General features: G+C 39.4%; 1 protein-coding gene across 1 annotated transcript in view; it reads left to right on the top strand.

Annotated features, from left to right (window-relative positions):
- Nucleotides 1-849: 849 nt before the first annotated feature.
- Nucleotides 850-18,310, top strand: part of LOC149323141 (sodium/potassium/calcium exchanger 2-like) — a 99,902-nt gene continuing 82,441 nt past the window's right edge. The window contains exons 1-3 of the mRNA XM_089487835.1: nt 850-885; nt 2,325-2,348; nt 4,181-5,248. Coding sequence (XP_089343961.1) covers nt 4,319-5,248 — 930 coding nt within the window. The 5' untranslated portion in view covers nt 850-885; nt 2,325-2,348; nt 4,181-4,318. The remainder of the gene's footprint in view (nt 886-2,324; nt 2,349-4,180; nt 5,249-18,310) is intronic.

Below are 18,310 nucleotides of genomic sequence, written 5' to 3'. Positions count from 1 at the left end.
CTCCACGTTTTCTTAAAGGCCCTCCATTCTGAGCCTAACTTAGCCTGACTTTACATTTATTGTTCTTAGCTTTTCTTTGGCCATGGCCTCTCTGTTTCCTTGAAGGTCCTCCATTGTGAGCCTGACTTAGCCTGAATTTGCCGTTTCTTCAGTCATGCCCTCCATGTTTTTTTGAAGGTCCTCCACTTCCAGCATGGATTTACCTTTATAGTAGTGTTTGGAGCTTTTCTTTGGCTGTGCCCTCCATGTTTCCTTCCAGGTCCTCCATTCTGACCCTGACTAGAAGCCTGAGTTTACATTTCGTGTTTGGAGGAGCTTTTCTTTGGCCATGCCCTCCCTGTTTCCTTGAAGGTCTTTCAATCTGAGCCTGGCCTGAGTTTCCATGAGCTTCTCTTTGGCCCTGCCTTACTAACATCCCCTTTCCCCCTTGAATACCCTCCAGTTGGCAGTGCCCTTTGCTCTCTGGCCACCCTGGTTCCTCCCAGCTTGCCCCACTTTCCTGCCTGAGCTCTGTCTTTCCTCCTCCTCTCAGGGCTTGGTTCTCTCCCTGAGTCCTGGGCAGCCCAGGGGCGCAGGGAGGGCAGTCCCTTGGACTGCAGCCCTTCTTTCCCTCCCTCCTTCTTTCCTTCCCTCCTTCTTCTTCCTCACGTGGCCCCTTCCACGCCCAGCCCTTCCATGGAGGGAGGCAGGGAGGGAAGGAAGGAAGGAAGGAGGAGCAGCTGAGAGAGAGGCTTCCCTTCCCTTCCACCGGAGCAAAGCCTGGCTGAGCCTGAAAGAGAGAGAGAGGAGAGGGTGGCTTCTGTCCCTGATGCGTCTGCAGCCTTTGGACTCAGCCTTTGGGGAAGGGGGCAGCTCTTCTGGGCAGCCTCCCTTTCTGCCATCAAGGTATTCTTTCTCTTTTCTTTCCCCCCATTTCCCCCTCATTCCTTGGAGACCCAGTTCTAGGCGTGGGATAGGAAGAAAGAAAATGACTGGGGTGGCTGTGCGCCTTATGGATGGAGGTTTCTTAGCCAGGCTGGCTCAGAGGCGGGTTTGCCCTGGCCATCCTCTCTGAGGCTGAGAGAGTGTGACTCGCCCAAGCTCTTCACGTCGTTCCCCACTTAGGGAGACCCTAAGGCAAACCTCTCAGGAAATTTCCTTGGCAAGTTTCTTCAGAGGAGGGTTTGCCCTGGCCACCCTCTGAGGCTGAGAGAATGTGACTCAGCCAAGGTCACCCAGAGGTTGTGCTAGAATTCAGACCCAGGTCTCCAGAGTCCTAGCCCAAGACTCAGACCATAACCCCATGCTGGCTCAGTCATCATCATTATCATCATCATCATAATGTATATTGCTGTTGTGTGTCTTCATTTCCAACTTACGGTAACTCTAAGGTGAAGCTATCCTGGGGTTTTCTTGGCAAGGTTCGCTCAATGGAGTTTTGCCCCTGGCTTCCCCTGAGGCTGAGAGAGTGTGACTCGCCCAAGGTCACCCAGTGGGTTTCCATGGCCAATTAGGAATTTGAACCCTGGTCTTCAGAGTCTCAGTCCAACACTGAAACCACTACGCCAGCGGCTCAATTTCTAACTGTCGACCCTGTCATGGGGTTTTCTTGGCAGGGTTTGTTCACGGGGGGGGGGGGGTTACCATTGTCTTCTCCTGTATTTATAAATCTAAGTATGCTTTTTATATACAATATATAAAGTGTGTGTATATGTGCGTGGGAGAGTCAGTGTGCCATAGTGGTTTGAGTGTTGGAGTGTTAGACCAGGGTTCAGTTCTGCACACAGCTGTGAAACCCACTGGATGACCTTGGACAAGTAATATACTCCCAGCCTCAGGGGAAGGCAAGGGCAAACCTCCTCTGAACAAGTCTTGCCAAGAAAACCCCAGGATAGGTTTGCCTTAGAGTCATCATAAGTCAGAAACAACTTGAAGCCACACAACCACCCCAATAACGTGTCCATATTAAGGATATAGCCGGGTTAGTCTGTAGAATCAGTATGTAGAAAGATCTTGTTGCGCCTTTGAGACTAACTGAAAGAAAGAAGTGGGCAGCATGAGCTTTCCTAGACTTCAGTCTACTTCTTCAGATGCTTTTGCAAAAGCATCTGAGGAAATAGACTTCAGTCTAGGAAAGCTCATGCTGCCCACTTCTTTCTTTCAGTTAGTCTCAAAGGTGCTACAAGAACTCTACAATATGTATATATGTAAGGCAGAAGTGATGGGATGCAATGGCATGAAGGAAAATCTTCATTTCTCCCAAACTAACCTCGTTATTATTGTTCCTCCTAACCACCTTCTCCTTCTCCTCTTCCTCCTTCTCCTCCTTCTTATTCAAATGGAAGAACAAGGACAACTGCTCCATGGAGGTAGGCTATTGCCTTGGAAATTCTGCCAGGATCACTAGTTAGCCTTACTACCTTTGGTTTAAAATCTTAAATTGGGAGGAAGGAAGAATTTCCTTAACCCCTTCACATATCTACACCTCAGGTTTGCCCTGTACCTTGTTTGGTAGGGAAGAAGAAAGGGGGTTATTAGGAAAGTTTAAAACTGATTGTTTTGAAAGGATAATCACCACCTTTCACAAAGGTTTCCATGCTCCTAACATCAAGTGAGAAGTAAAATGCACACAGCAAGGAAGCATTCTCTTAAAATATGGCAGATATTCAGATGATGCTTATTAGTTTCCTTTTAAAAAAAAAGTATGCCCTCTAATGCAGAAATCGAGTACAGTAGAGTCTTATAGTGGCTGCTGAGAAATACTGCGATTGAATTCAGTGGGGATTTCTCTCAGCTAGGCGTATGCTGGAATGCAACCACAATTTAGCAGTGTGCTTCTTCTGCATCCTTTCAAGTTGAGGGATCTGCAGTGCATTTTGTTTAAGTGTTTTAAAATATTCAGAGAGAGATGTGATAATGCCAAACAAAATCCGAGGGGCAAAAGTAGCCACACTTCATACGCAGCCTGTCCCCGAGTTTAGGAAGTGTGTTTACGGAGAAAGACTTCCAGCTTCACCATAATGAGCAGTAGAAAGGAAAATATAGGGCAAGATAAGGAACCCTCAGTCTGGACTGTAATAAGATCAGTTTGCTAGGAAAAGTGCACAGCAGTGTGTCTTGAGCAAGGAGAAGCTTAGGGCATAATTAATTTCTCAGCCATAAGTATATCATGACTGCTTACAAGATGGGGTGTCCATTAGGGAAAAGAACAGCTATATTCTTTGTACATATTTTGTCTTTACCAGGCAGACCAGGTGCTACAGTAGGATGGAGAAAGTCAAAAGTCAGGGTGGGAAGGTTTTTACCTTCTTTTCTTTCTTTTTTAATAAAAAAATGATGCTTTTACATCTCAACGATACCCCCCTTTGCTCTGTTAGAGTAGAAATAAATAGTGTTTTTGCAGTTACGAAGTGCAACATCATTAAACATCTGAATATTCTTCTAAAGGAAAAGATTAAGGTTTTGCTGGTAGGGTTTTTTGTTTGCTTGCTTGCTTGTTTTATGCATTTTGGCAGTACAAAAGGTATATTGCAGTTGAATGTTTTAATATACTAAATTGTTGATAGATGCACAGTTTAGTTAAGCGGAAGCACCTGGATTTAAGCCAGCTCACTGCACTGGGTATTAACTCACTAAAGTGGCTTAAACTTAATGTTTCACCTTAGCACGACAGTGGAGGTGGAGAGCTCTTTGACAGAATATCCCTCTTTTCACTTTACCATGACTAATTTTCAATTTTTGTTTGCTTAAGTGCTCATTTTCCTCAAATTTCAATCCCATTATTTAATACCTAATAATGAATTTGCGCACTTCCACACATCTTGTATACATCTGAGTAAATTTGATCAAGCATCCTAGGATAAGGAATGCAGGTGTTCACAAATGAAAACTGTGCTGAGATCATGAAGTAGCCAGATTTGACTTTACCTTGAAGAAAATGGTAAACAGGTGCACAGATTTAAATATTAGATATAGCCTGTTGGTTCAGATGAATCACAAAATGGCTGTCTCTTGGGTGTATATGTGTAGGTGAATCCAGATTTTCCAACACTTACAGTAATTGAGTATGTTGTTGCTGCAGAGGGTATTTCTCCAGGTACTCATGGGTATAAAGTTTTGTTTATTTCTTTTTAAATTTTATACATTCAGTACTCAGCACTATAACTAAACTCCTGAATGTATTTCTCTGTCTTTTTAAAAGCACAACCAAGGTGTGAACTCCAAATGAAGCATAAAAATCCTTGATTCCATAACACCACCACTTACCTGAACAGTGAAAGAAGAATGACCAAACAATCTATCTGACACTAAGCTGCTGGACCACAGAAAAGAGCTCAAGATGGCCCAGTGTAAAAACATTGCTGTTCATTTTCTCGAAGAATGGTGTCGGCAGGATCTACCCCTCCGCTGTAAGAAACACCGAAATGTCAGGAAAAAACAGCGACTCATACGAATACTGGGACTTTTCTTAGGTATTACGGCTGTGAGCACTCTCTCTCTTTCCATTAGTGCCTTTTCCCAGCTGGAACCTTATAGCTCAGAGACAGCCAGCAGCCTAGGTAGCCCAAAGTTTGCACACACACAGCAAAGGACTCTGTTGGACTTTAAGGAACAGAATCAAAATGGCACTTCAGGTTCATCTGTTTCTATGAAACATGGAGCTGAAGGGGAAAACCACACTGAGGAACACAAAGGGGAGTATCCAGAAGATCTTTTTTCTCTTGAGGAAAGAAGAAAGGGTGCTGTAATCCTTCATATTCTTGGTATGGTTTACATGTTCATAGCCTTAGCCATTGTCTGTGATGAGTTCTTTGTCCCTTCATTGACAGTCATCACAGAAAAACTGGCAATTTCTGATGATGTGGCTGGGGCAACATTCATGGCTGCTGGTGGCTCTGCCCCAGAACTTTTTACTTCTTTAATAGGAGTCTTTATATCTCACAGCAATGTTGGCATTGGAACAATAGTTGGATCTGCAGTATTCAATATCCTGTTTGTGATCGGGATGTGTGCTTTATTTTCTAAAGAAATTTTGCACCTTACTTGGTGGCCACTTTTTCGGGATGTGTCTTTTTACATCATGGACTTGATATTGCTAATAATCTTCTTTTTGGATAACTTCATTATGTGGTGGGAGAGTTTAACCCTGCTGACTGCTTATATGACCTATGTGACTTTCATGAAGTTCAATGTGCAAGTGGAAGAATGGGTGAAAGGCGTATTAAGCAAGAAAAAGGTGGAGAAAGTAGCACCAGAACCTGAAGGAAAGGTTAGTTACTATATAAAGAAACAATTATATCACATATGAAATTGTGCTGGGTCATTAATGCTTTTGAATCTGTTCTTGATTTGTATGGTATTGCTTTATTTATACCCTGTCAATTTTTTGCAAATCTCAGAGTGGCATGCAAAATAGAAAGAACTATGAGTAAAACACATGGAGATAAAAACATACAAAAACTGGCATTAAACTGGCTATAGAATTAAAACATTTATTTAAAGGCAAAGGATAAAAGTAAATGGCACACTCATTTCTTGTAAAATAGCCAGTTATTCAAATAAAAATGTCTACACTGGTTAATAAAAAGACAGCAAGAAATGAGCCAGCCTAAACTCCCTAGAAAGGAAACCCCAAGCATAGGAGCAGCCACCAAGAAGGCCTCTCTCATGTTCTCACAAAATGCACCTGTGAGGATAGCAAGACCAAGAGAGGTGCCTTCCCCAAAGATGTCAGGCTCCTGTGGGAAGATATAATCCTTAAACTAACCCAGACCTGGGGCATATAGGGCTTTATATTTGCTGACAGTCCACTATTTTCTTTTAATAATTTTTATCTGGACTTATTATTTTTTTCTTCATGTATATGGAGGCTTCAATGTTGTTTAAAATGACAAATGAAATTGTTTAAAATGAAATTGTTTTTAAAAAGTCATTAACTTCTGTGACAAAACTGCTACATTCTGGATAGCAATGAAACAAAATGCAGGATTTGAGATAGCAACTTAGAGTAGGGGTAAGGGAGATACAAGAAGAATATGAACTTTAAAGGTCAAAACATTGTGTCTCTGAAGTGTGCTTATCATTCAGGCTCATAGGTGATATCAGAAATGTGAACTAGTATTGTTACAGGGCACTGCATATGTGGTTTCTACAATTTCTATAATTCTGGGATTTAACTTTTTTTTTTTAGCTTTTATGATGGTATAAATTGCACTGGCAACCTAAGTGCCTGTGTGAAGGAACCACTAGTTTGGTCTTAGTCATGTGCATTAGTCTAGAAATGCTTTCTTGAGGGCTGCTGTAAATGTGTAGGTTCACCAATGAACAAATTATTGCAATTATACTTGGAGTTACAGAGTTGATTAACTTATGCATATATCTTGCTTATTTTCTCAATACTGACTTAATTCAGTTATTATTTGTTGGAAAGGCATAGAAATGCATCTAGTAAGTCAGTGTAACATGATTATTTGTCCAATGCCCAATCCTCTAGTAGTTGTTTAAGGGGTTCTTCCTTTATGTTTAGGTTAGCTACTCACGATCATTTCATGCAATTTGGAAATGCCATACTGTATGTTACATCTGTATTTATTGTCAGAATTATAATGGCATTTGGGTAGAATTCTTCCACTCTGAGCTAAGATGGTTATAATATATCCCTTATATTTAAAACACAAGAGATGGGTGTGAATTTCCATTCACTACCCTGTATTTCATTTCCTGTGAATTCATAAGTCACCTTTAACCATGGTTAAGAGTAGTGCCTTGTAAGCCTTAACATAGAAAACGCTGTACCCATACAGACTGACCAAATAAAGCTGCTTCAAGACACTTTGGAAGTATGCTGTTTAAATTTTGCATGCGTCCTAAGAGTCTGGAAGCTGCGCCAAAGCTGTGCTCCAGTCCGTAGGACTAGATCATGGCTTTGGTGTGACTTCTGGATTCTAAGGACGCATGCAACATTTAAACAGCACACCTCCAAAGTGTCCCGAAGCAGCTTTATTTTGGCCTGTCTGTATGGGGCCATTGCCTCACTGCAGACCATACTTAGTGTTAACTGTGGTTAAGGATAGCAAGGCAGTAGAGGCAAATTTATATCAGAAAGAAGAGGAACTGCTGAGATGGAACACACATTTCTGCGGCCCATTACCCCATTCCTTTGCCATGTTTAAGGGATGGTCTATGCTACATCTGTGCAAGCCCTTGTAAAATTCCTAGTATAGAAAATTCTAATTCATAGAGGTGATCGTGATCACAGTATTAGAAAGAAGGAATTATTGCGGACGAAAAGCCTATGAACTTCCCTGTGCCAGCAACCACGATGTGTAAGAATCCCACCAATCTCAGCAGGATGATTTCAGAGAGCCAAATATTTAAAAACTATCAATTAAATACTAACAAATTAATGAATTTCAGCTCTATGCCATGGTGATATTTATAGACACCAATTAATTGGTTAATATTTAAAGTCCCACAGGAGTCTTGGTGGAAAAGACAAACCTTTGGAAATGTCCTTATCATCGTGATGCTGTTTATTTGCTTCTTAACCCCTACCCCAAAAAGCTGGTTAAATGTGCATGAGCACAGGACAAGGGGACTCTATGGGATATATGAAGAATTCAAAATTAAGTGAAGCGTACAGTTCACAAAATGATGTGGAGACTGGTAATAATAATTAGTGATATCCTAGCTGTAGGAATCCAGAATGCTTGTCCCACTACATGCAATGCTGTTTTTTGGTTTGTATTAAGTCCTCTGCACCTTGGGGTTTCACCACGTCTTCTGATTCCTCAGTTTTGAGAATGGGTGATGGCACTGGTTACATAAGGAAAGGTGATCTGAGAACTGAATTTGCTACAACAATGCACTTTGCTTCCTTCTTATGATGCTTTCATACAATATGTGAGTCATTTCATCAGGTGTGTATGTGGCGAGACGATAACTTTGTTTTACTTGTTGAAATGAAAGACCTTTTTATTGCAATCCCATATACGCCTATACAAATACTCTAAAATCCAGTAGGATTTACTCCCGTGTAGATGTTTGTTAGGACTGCAACCTTAGGCTACTTTTGTTACCTCTAGGGAAATGTGTTGAGAGTTTGGCTGTATTCGTAGAATGGTTTCATAAAGCACTTTGCAAGATTCTTCTGTCATCTGTAGCAAGCATTAAATGACTAATCCTAATGGCACATGGACACTGGCTTCTCAAAAGCAATAGAGATTAGAAGCATTGCAGAGGCGGTATTCTTGGTCTGCATTCAATGAGAAGCCTCTTGTTATAGCACCTATAATTTGCAGAAGGTTTTGTCCCTCTATTGCAAAAAAGGTACCATAGCCAAAGGGCAATATTCTAATGGAGAGCCAAAGATGATTGCTTTTTAGGGCAAGGTATTTTTCTCTTTCCCTGTTGGAGTGCTTAATAAGACAACATTAGTGTGAATGCATTAAGTGCATCATAGAAATAAAACAGTTTTCTCAGCAATAGTTGTTCTAGGCATTAACAATATGCAAGACTAATTAGAAAAATTCTCACTCCCGTCTCTGTCTTGATTACCTTCAGGTATGCAAAATAAGCTTTAATATTGTTAAGCTGGAAAGTGGTCAGTCAAGGAAACTGTTGTCCCTCCTCTTTATCTTTAAGACTTTGTGTTGTAATCTGACAGCAGGTCAAGGGAGTTCTGAGAGACCTAAATAAAGAACTGGAGGGCTAAAGGGTTATCCTAGCAACAAATCCCCAGTCCCAAACAGTGAAATGTACACAGTCCTAGTTAACTTTTATTTAAAAGCCCTTTTGAATCTGAACATTTCTACAGTGGCTCTGAACATTGGCCAGAGGACAAGACATGAGTGTTGTTGCACCAAACTATGGGTACAAGAAACATGATTATAAAGATGTTTCTTCATTAAATGCATGAAGAATAAGTTTATGTGGCAAAATAGACTTTTCATTTAGTAGAACCCTGGCCCTGATGTATTTTAACACAGGGGTGGGAATTGTGTGTTGTGTGTGAGTGCTGTTGTGAGTGGAAGTCTGATAAGATCTGGAGGGTCACACAATTCCCACCTGTCACAACAGTTTGGCTCCATGTGTATCTACTCAAAAGTAAACCTTGTTGGGGGTTTCTTAAATGAGAATTGCTCCCAGAAAAGCATCTATAAGAGTAATGGGAATTGGGTGGCCCTCCAGAGGTTGTTGGACTGCAACTACCAAGCAGCCCAATTCAGCAATGGTGAAAATGCAGTGAAGTGCAGTTCAACAACATTTGGACAGTTGCATGATTCCTCCCTCCCCCCTCAGGATTTGTACGGTAGGATTCAAGTTTGGGTAATCTATGGTGTTCTGTATAGTGGGGGGAAATGGTATTTTATAATGCTCAGCTTTGCTCTAGCAATAAGAATACTGCTTTTCATAAGAGCTAGTTTATTGCAACATGATCTCTTCTCATCTGTCAGACACAGATTTTGCAAAAATAGCCTTAAAGTAGTTTATAGAAACAGAGGAAAAGGGAGAAGGAAAACCAGTCCAACACACATGACTAGAGCAGAAGCAAACAGGAAAGTTACTGGTTACATTTCAAAAGATAGGAATGTAGAGTAGCTTTATATTGGAAGTTCTGATATACCTTCCTAAATGTTAACATGCGCTGGCAAAGTTGACATGTCTGCAGTTTCACTGTTGCCAAAAGATTGCAAGCTCACTGTTGTGTTTTGACTGGTATTTGTGATAAATTATGCTGTAGTAATTTGTCAAATAATTTATGATGCTTTGTGGAAGCTTGCGTTTTTGGAACATAAGTTCAGGGTAAGATGGCCCAAAATGCTCTTGCTTGCTCAGCTTAATGTTTTTGGATTGGAGAATCATATATGTTAATTTTGGGAAATATGTTCTTCGAGGTAAAGAGAAATAAGAAAATATACCTGCCGTGGCAAAGTGGTGAAAGTATTACATTGTTTCTGACATGAAGTTAAGAAGTTAGCCTTTAAGATATCTTTGGACAGTTCATTATTTACATAAAATTAAAGAACATGTTTTTCATAAGAAAAATGCTTAAATCCATAGTTGAACAGAACCTTTATAGCCAGGATATTCTTGAGCAGATGACACATTTCTCTGGGTTAAAACTTTCAGCTAAATACTAGGTATCTCCACAGTGGTCAATATCATACTACACTGTTATAGTGCTGTTATTCCACTTTAATTGCTGTGGCTGCCTCCTGTAGAAGTCTGGAGTTTGTAGTTTAGGGAGACCCAAGAGCTGCCTGGCTGAGAATTCTAAATGCCCTTTCCTAAACTGCAAATCCCAGGATTCCACAGGTGCAGCCATAGCCGTTAAAGTGGAATAATAGTGCTATGACAGTGTGGTGTGATATTCTTCTAAATCTCAGTAATTCCTTTATAGATTACAAAACAAAAACAAAAAACGGTATTTGAGGTATCTGAATAATAAGACTGGTTATTGTAGCTACTCAATTGAAAACCTTCTTCCAGAGTAAATGGACTATGGTCCACTGTAAGTGGATATTTGAGCCCTCCCCTTTGCTGCTGCTCAAACATGTTTTACCTGCAGCTTTGAATAGACAACTGAATGTTGCATGGAAAAGGCAATAAGTAAAGAAAGAACTTTTGTTGATTTCTCTCCCACTTAATCCCCCCCCCCCACAAACCCAAAATCTGCTCTGGATTATTGGTGAGTGCGTCATGGGAGGAAGTATTGGGGGGGGGGGAGGTTACAAGAGAAAGAGAGAAAAATGTTTTTTCTTTCTACTGAGAGAAGCCTTTACTGGAGCAAAGAGCATTTTGTTAGCAGAATGACATCAATTAGATACAACTCCTTGTAAATACTGCCATATCTTAGTTAACCAAGGGTGCATCTACTCTGTAGAAATAATGCAGTTTGACACCATTTTAAGTGCTGTAGCTCAATCCTATGGAATCCTGGGATTTGTAGTTTTACGAAGTCTTCAGCCGTCTCTGCCAAAGAGTGTGCATGCTTCAGAAAACTACAAATACCAGTATTCTGTAGTATGGAGCCATGACAGTTAAAGTGGTGTCAAACTGCATTGTTTCAATAATGTAAATGCACCTTAAACCTCTGACAAAAGATCACCTTTCACTAGTGGTTATGAGCAACTTGTCTGCCATAAACATTGCAATAAAGCTTGAGCTGGGAAAGAGCAGATTTCATCTCTAACTGATCCTTGCCATATTTGTCTGTCCACAACAGGCATGGTAAACAGCAGTTGCCTCCGGAATTCCTTACTGAGCATATGTGAACAGCAAAGCAGAGAGATACAATTTTAAAAGTATAGATCTGTAAATTTGGCGACCAAAATGGAACTCATAATGGAACATTGGGAGTGGGTTCTTTTTAGGCCTCCCAGAGGCTGCAGCGTTTGGTTGCTGCGGCCTCCATCCGGGGCAGAAAGGGGCAGCGTCTTGCCATCCCTTTCTGCCCATCTGTCCAGCCCCAAGTAAACAGAAAAGATGAACCATAAAGATAGAATTAATTTATATGTCTTGATTAAATATGTGGACAGTGCACTATACTTCAGTTTGATTTCTACTGGACTGAATAGTGGTAGGAATACTTGGCCGTTTACATAAGGCACTCTATGAAAAGTCATAGTGAAAATTACCTGCATGTGTACATGTGTGTATCCATTTCATATGTTTTTCAAGAAGTGTAGCATTTAGTATGGAATCCTAATACTTAGTTATTTGATGCCACTTTAACTGCCTTGGCTTAATGCTGTGGAATTCTGGGAATGGTAGTTCAGAGCAAAGCAGTGTTGTCCCACCAAACTACCATTCTTAGAATTCCATAGCATTGAGCCATGGCAGTTAAAGTGATGGCCTCAGAGTATTAATTGATTAGATGTAGTTCACAGTGCATCCTAAATATACTTACTCAGAAGTAAGCCCCTTGGTATTCCATAGAACTAACATCTACATATGTATAGGCATAACTTTAAGAACTAGCTTAGTATACTAGTTTGAACATTGGGTTATGACTCTGGAAGCCTTGATCAGCATGCAGCATTTTCTCCCAAAGGATTCTTGTAATTAAATGACTGAAAGTTGACCATAGAATTGCACTGGAGGATCTACAAATGCATAGACAAGTGTTTTCTCTAAGAATTGCTAGGTCCTTCATCATGACTTTGTAGTCAACTTCTGGCAGTCATGCTGGAGGACTTCGAGATTCCTAAAGCGAACATATTACTCAAATATGTGAATAATCAAATCCGCAAGAGTCAAAGCTGCAAATGTGGAGGGATGACTGTATTTATACAAGCTTTACTTGAGGCTGAGTTCAGGGCTTAAATTGTGAGTAAATCCCCAAAGGGTAAGAATAAAAGGAACATTAGTGTGAGAAGGGGTCCTTCTTCAAAAAGAATTTGAAGTTTAGAAATAGAAAGATACGTTTGACTCTAGAAACAGGAATTCAGGGTAACTGGCAGGTGTCAGAAGTTCTGAACAAAGCTGGACTATAGTAACATAGCTACATTACTTCATACACAATTGTATGAAACCCTGCTACAGTTACAGAAATCCAGTTACTATTAAGCATAAAGCCAGGGAGGAATTATGCTTAACTGTAACTTTACCCTATTCCAATATGAAATCCTTTTCTTAATTGCTTCTTTGCAATTTTTTTACTCTGGAAAAGTGCTGTTGCAATTATTAGTGAGAGTTGCTTTAGAGACAATAGTGTTTGAGTAATGATTCATGTTCCTTGGAGTCTAAGCTAGTTTGCAAGTGTCATTTTTGTATTTAGTGCAGAGTGTATGCTAATATCCTCTTTTGTCTGTTAAAAAAATACATAAGAATCCAGGAGCACCTTTGAGACTATCTGAGAAGAATTTGGCATTCATTGTGTGTGTTCACACTACTACTAATGGATTAGAATTTGTGAATATCCTAATTCAGCCATTTTTATTTCTAATCTTCTTTAATTTTGTGTTTGTTTATTGTTTTGTTCAGGAACTACTATTTGAAGGCTGTGTAAATTTACAGCGCTTTATAAATAAAGGTTAATAATAATAAAGAGAATATCCAAGAAGGCTATTTTTTGGTATTCCCATTTTGTAATATCAGATTTCTGACCATTTATCCTTCAGTGTAGATAATGTCCACTTGTACCGTGCAGAAAGCATAGGGACATTGTTGGCGTAAAATGGCACATAGCCTGGTATCTCTGATGGCATGCATGATGTTATTAGGATCCGTAATGTTACTGCCAGAGTAGATTTAGAAAGATAGCTGGCATCTGGCTTTGACATGTCCCCAGTTAGTCCCAAAGGTGCTGCTGGATGCCTTGATGTATATTCATGCTAAAACAGACTAACATGGCTGTCTCTTTGAATACTCTCTGTCTGTCTAACGATCTGTGACAGTTGAGAAACCAAGCAGATGGGAACTTTGCTCTTGTGTGCCAGATACTGGAGACTGTCACAACTGCATGGGATAATGGACTTTCAGGATTGGTTTGGGAAATGCGCCTATTTCTAAAATGCTTCTGATCTTCAAAATGACTTTTCAACAAACATATTGATAAGTAAATAATTTCTTCTGAATAACACCAATTCACATCACAGTTCAGTTTTCTATTTCATACAAGTATGGCAGAAGTAAATATTTCTAGGAAATTATTCTGAAGGAGAATTTCTTTCCTTGGTGATTCCAGGAGAAATTATGATGCTTGATGCTGGTGAATCAAAGATCCAACTTTACTGAATGGAATGCATTTTTGTTCCACACTTCCAACAGATTAGAATCTGAACAGAATGGGATCCTTGAGTTCAGAACCTGTACAGTCTAATATAGGAGATGCCAGGTCACCTTACATTGCATGTGTGCCATAGTAGCTTTCCATTGAACTAACATTCTGACCAAATGTTAACATTATCTTCTCAGACTAGGTAACAGAACTGACATTCCACAGATTTCTTCCAGACTGCTTGCTATCAGAAAGCCTTTAACTCTTATCTGCTAAGGAGGAAGACACAGGCTGGGTATTGTTTTAGCAATGGCAGCATATTTTTTTTGGAGGAAGGGTCTGTGCAGTCAAAAAAAATATGCAAGCACTTTTCTAAGATAGCCCAAACAAAGGGGTCTTAGGCTGCATCTGTACTGCAGAAATAATGCAGTTTGACAACACTATAACTGCCATGGCTCCATCCTATGGAATCATGGGATTTGTAGTTTGGTGAGGCAACAGAGCTCTCTGATATAGAAGGCTAAATAGTTCACAAAACTATAAATCTCAGAATTTCATCGCATTGAGCTATGACATTTGAAGCAGATGCAGACTTAATGTTTCCATTGGCAGATATTAAGAATTTCTATATCCGTACCCCTTTGAGCGAGTGAGGAAATTAGATTCTCTGTGTAGGTTTCTGTAGCAAGAAACCAAACAACTTTGGGAAGGATGGGAGAAATATCCCTATATCTGCCAGTATGGACAGGTCTGGACATCCATGAACTGAAGCTTTCAGCTATGCTTGTCGTTTCTTGACTGCAATGGATGTCTGCCGCCCTGTAAGCAAAGCTTTTGTGCAGGTATCACTGAAAAGAGTGGGGGTTTTCATTGTTCTGGCACTTTTTGTGGTGTTTGATGGAAAGATTTCATGGTTGCCAGTAAAAACCCAACATTAAAGAGCATGATATACAGTAAATCTTAGATGAGTTGAGTCTTGCTCTTCTGAAAGTTGCTGTAAAACTACTCACTGATTCCCCTGAGAGCAGTACCAATGCCTGCATCTTATAATTTAGTCTTACATTGGGAGAAAGATGGGATATAAATAAAATGAAATGAAATCTTCTAAGGCAGGGTGGGACATAGCCTAGAAATGTATCTTAAAGTAATTCATCCCCATTACTTTTTATGGTGTCTAAAAATAATTTAGTGTTTTATTCACTGTGGTGTTTAAAAAGCTACTCATGGCATTGCTTATTACTTTCTATTGCTTTTTTTAAATGGGGGAAACCTTAGATTAATAAAACAATGGCATAAAACATAATAAAGTTATTACATTATATCATGTTCCCATTCGTTATGCTACTGTTAGAATCTGCCCTTGATATTCCCTGATTACTGAAAGAAAGAACTTGTTATAGGTAACTACATTCCTTACAGTGCATTACTTCCAAGCTCAGAGGTGGGAAATGTATGACCCTTCAGATGTTGTTGACTGTCTTTCCCATCAGTATTAGTTTGAATAGCCAGTAGTGAGGGACCATGAGAACTGCAGTCCAACAGCATCTGGAAAAGACAAATATTCTCCACCCTATTTTAAGGTCAGAGAGACATGCCCTTTCTGATTCTGTTTGATTCTGAAGTGGTTCAAGGTTCAGGAGTCACATTGCTTGCAAAGCAGCTTAAAAATATCTCTCTGCTCCAGCCTGAGCCAGCTGCAACTGAAAGTGTACTCTGGCAATTTTACAGGCATCTCAAATGCTGACAAATTAAGAACTATTTCCTCCCCATTTTCATTGGTAAGAAATAGTTGTTTTTATTGATCATTTCCTAGTCAGTTTCTTTCACTCTGTTCTTCACTTTTAAATGTTTATTTTCTTAAGCAGTGAAGCCATAAATAGCTGTGACCTTGAATAACTCTTTTAAGGTGAGTGTTGGAATAGGCTTAAAGACATAGGCTTTGTAGCATTAACAGCTTCTATGAAGGATAGATGCTTACATTTAGAAGTGGTAGAGAAAGAAGAAAGACAAACTAGTTTTCCACTGAAGAAACAGATGTATATTTCAAGGAGTACTTGCAAAGGTCTTTTTCAAAAAGAGAAGAAAGAAGAAGCACACACACAAATCATTTTTTGTGTTTTTAGAGATTATGGTAATATCTGATGCTTTAATGACAAATGCAATCCATGAAATAACGCATAACAACAAATAGTCCAGCTTTTTCAATTACTGGAAAAGGTAAAGTGGAAAGCAGTAGGAAAAGTGGAAGAATGCATTACAGATGGATTAATTGAATAAATGATGCCACCACTCTTAACTTTGTAAGACATATCCTCATAGAGGTCTCTCATTCATTGTTGTTGTGTGTCTTCAAGTCATTGTGTGCCTTCAACATGTTACTGATTAAAGAAATACTAATTTAAAGATGTTTAGAGGCAGGAATACAGCTGGATCTCAAAGCCATCAAAATTGCATGCCCCAGCAATAAGCAACACTTTCATGTCATATTCCTAATTGAGTCTCACACTCTAAGTATCCCCAGTTAACATACCTGGACATTTCAAATCAGCAGTCTGAGTCAGATATGGCCAAAATCTGGGTCGTGAAAGACTTGTATTCCTGGTTGACAATCTAATGACTATTCTCTGAAGATGTCAGCCACAGATGCTGGTGAAACATCAAGAAGAAACTTCTTGAACATGGTCACGTAGCCCGAAAAACCCACAAAAAACTAATGACTATTTATTTCTTGGATTCTTGCACACACCCACAAAAAAATTGGGATCTTTTCACACAATGCTAATATAGCACTGTGGTTCCATTTTGACTGCCATGGTGGAATCTGGTGGATTCCTGGGATTTGTAGTTTGATCAGAGGCACAGAGGAGCTAAGAATCCTGAATGCCCTTCTCTAAACTGCAAAACCCAGGATTCCATAGGACATTGCCATGGCAGGTAAAATAGTGCTGTATTTGTGTAGTGAAAAAGGAGACCAGGTCTAGATGGAACATGGTACAGCCCAGCAAGACATTTCTTACATTAATCAAAAGAGCATGCATACATACTAAGGATCACTTAACAAAGCTATGCCTTACTGTTCAAAGGATTCTAAGTATGTACTACAGCTTGTAAATTTAGAAAACATCAATGGATTTGGAGGATTCTGATTTTAAAAAAAATCATACAAGACTGAAGTCTGGTATTTGTGACTGAGGCATACCATAGTTCTGTATATTACTATCACAACTGTGAAAAATATGCCCAAGGGGCACACACACACACACACACACACACCAACAAATTCAAAGAGATCAAAGCACAGAACTGAAGATTTGGTAGCAGTAGTTTTGCTGCTGATGTACAAGCAAAAATTAAATAATTTTCTAGCTCATTTTCCTTATGACCAAAACAACCAGAAGATTTTAAAACAATGGCATCAACACATTAACTGAAGTTTGGCAGAACTCTAAGGAGTCAGATCAGGAATCAGTGAATGACTGGGCAGTCTGTATGATACGCCAAATGAAAAGATGGCAACCACATGGAGAAAAGCTGCAGACTTGAGAGCATATGTATACCTCATTGACGTTTCTACTGTAATATCTGGTAGGAAACGTACAGTAAGAAGTGGAGATATGAAGGGGTTCAATGCTGGTAAAAGTGTCCAAAAGCTACTTTGAGTATATTTCAGGGAAGAAGGAAGTGAGGTTTAAAAAACATTAAATGAAAGATACTAAGGCCCGTTACAGACCGCCAAAATAAAGCTGCTTCGGGTCTCTTTGGAGGTATGCTGTTTAAATGATGCATGCATCCCAAGAATCCGGAAGCTGCATCAAAGCTGCACTCCAGTGTTTAGGAATGGAGTATGGCTTTGGCGCGACCTCTGAACTCTTAGGACCCATGCATCATTTAAATAGCATATCTCCAAAGAGACCCAAAGCAGCTTTATTTTGGCAGTCTGTAACAGGCCTAAATTAACTAAACATCATAACCCACAGAAAGTATAGTAGAGTGTTTATAGAATAATCATAAATTTATAAATGCACAAATATAAGAAAAGCTTTAATACACTATAAATTGACCAGGTGATGCTATCATGAAAAGGAACATACAATTCACATTGGGATTATGCATAATTACAAACATAGAATAAATAATTCCACAATGTCACTAGTTATCAGAACTATAATGTATAAGATCATTATAAAGATCTTGTATAAAGACCAAACTAACATACTCAAGGCTCAGATGGATGAAGATAACCAATGATGATGTAAAAAAAACTCAAATGGTTTGTTGACAGAAATAAATGACAATGTCCATTCCTGAGATTTTAACAAGATATTTCAACTCATTTGGTCTTTATCCTGTATCCTTCATATATTGTATTAATCCTTTTTGTCAGCCACAAGGACTACACATGTTTAGCACTCCTCATAAATAATAATGAATTTTTCCATGCTTCTAAGCCTGCATGTAGTTTTTCTGCTCTGTGAATTTTACAATTACCACTCTCAGTGGCATAGATGCACGGAAAGTTTGTTACTACTCATGGGGAGTGCTAAACAAGCGTAGACTCTTATATTTGTGCATTTATACATTTTGGGGGTTATTGTGTTTAGTTTTTTT

The sequence above is a fragment of the Sceloporus occidentalis genome, unplaced genomic scaffold (assembly GCF_023333645.1).
Source record: "Sceloporus occidentalis isolate IW3139 unplaced genomic scaffold, rSceOcc1.0.p SCAF_1, whole genome shotgun sequence".
Taxonomy (NCBI): domain Eukaryota; kingdom Metazoa; phylum Chordata; class Lepidosauria; order Squamata; family Phrynosomatidae; genus Sceloporus; species Sceloporus occidentalis.
Note: the sequence above shows the minus strand (reverse complement) of the source record. Positions and strands in the feature narration are given on the sequence as shown.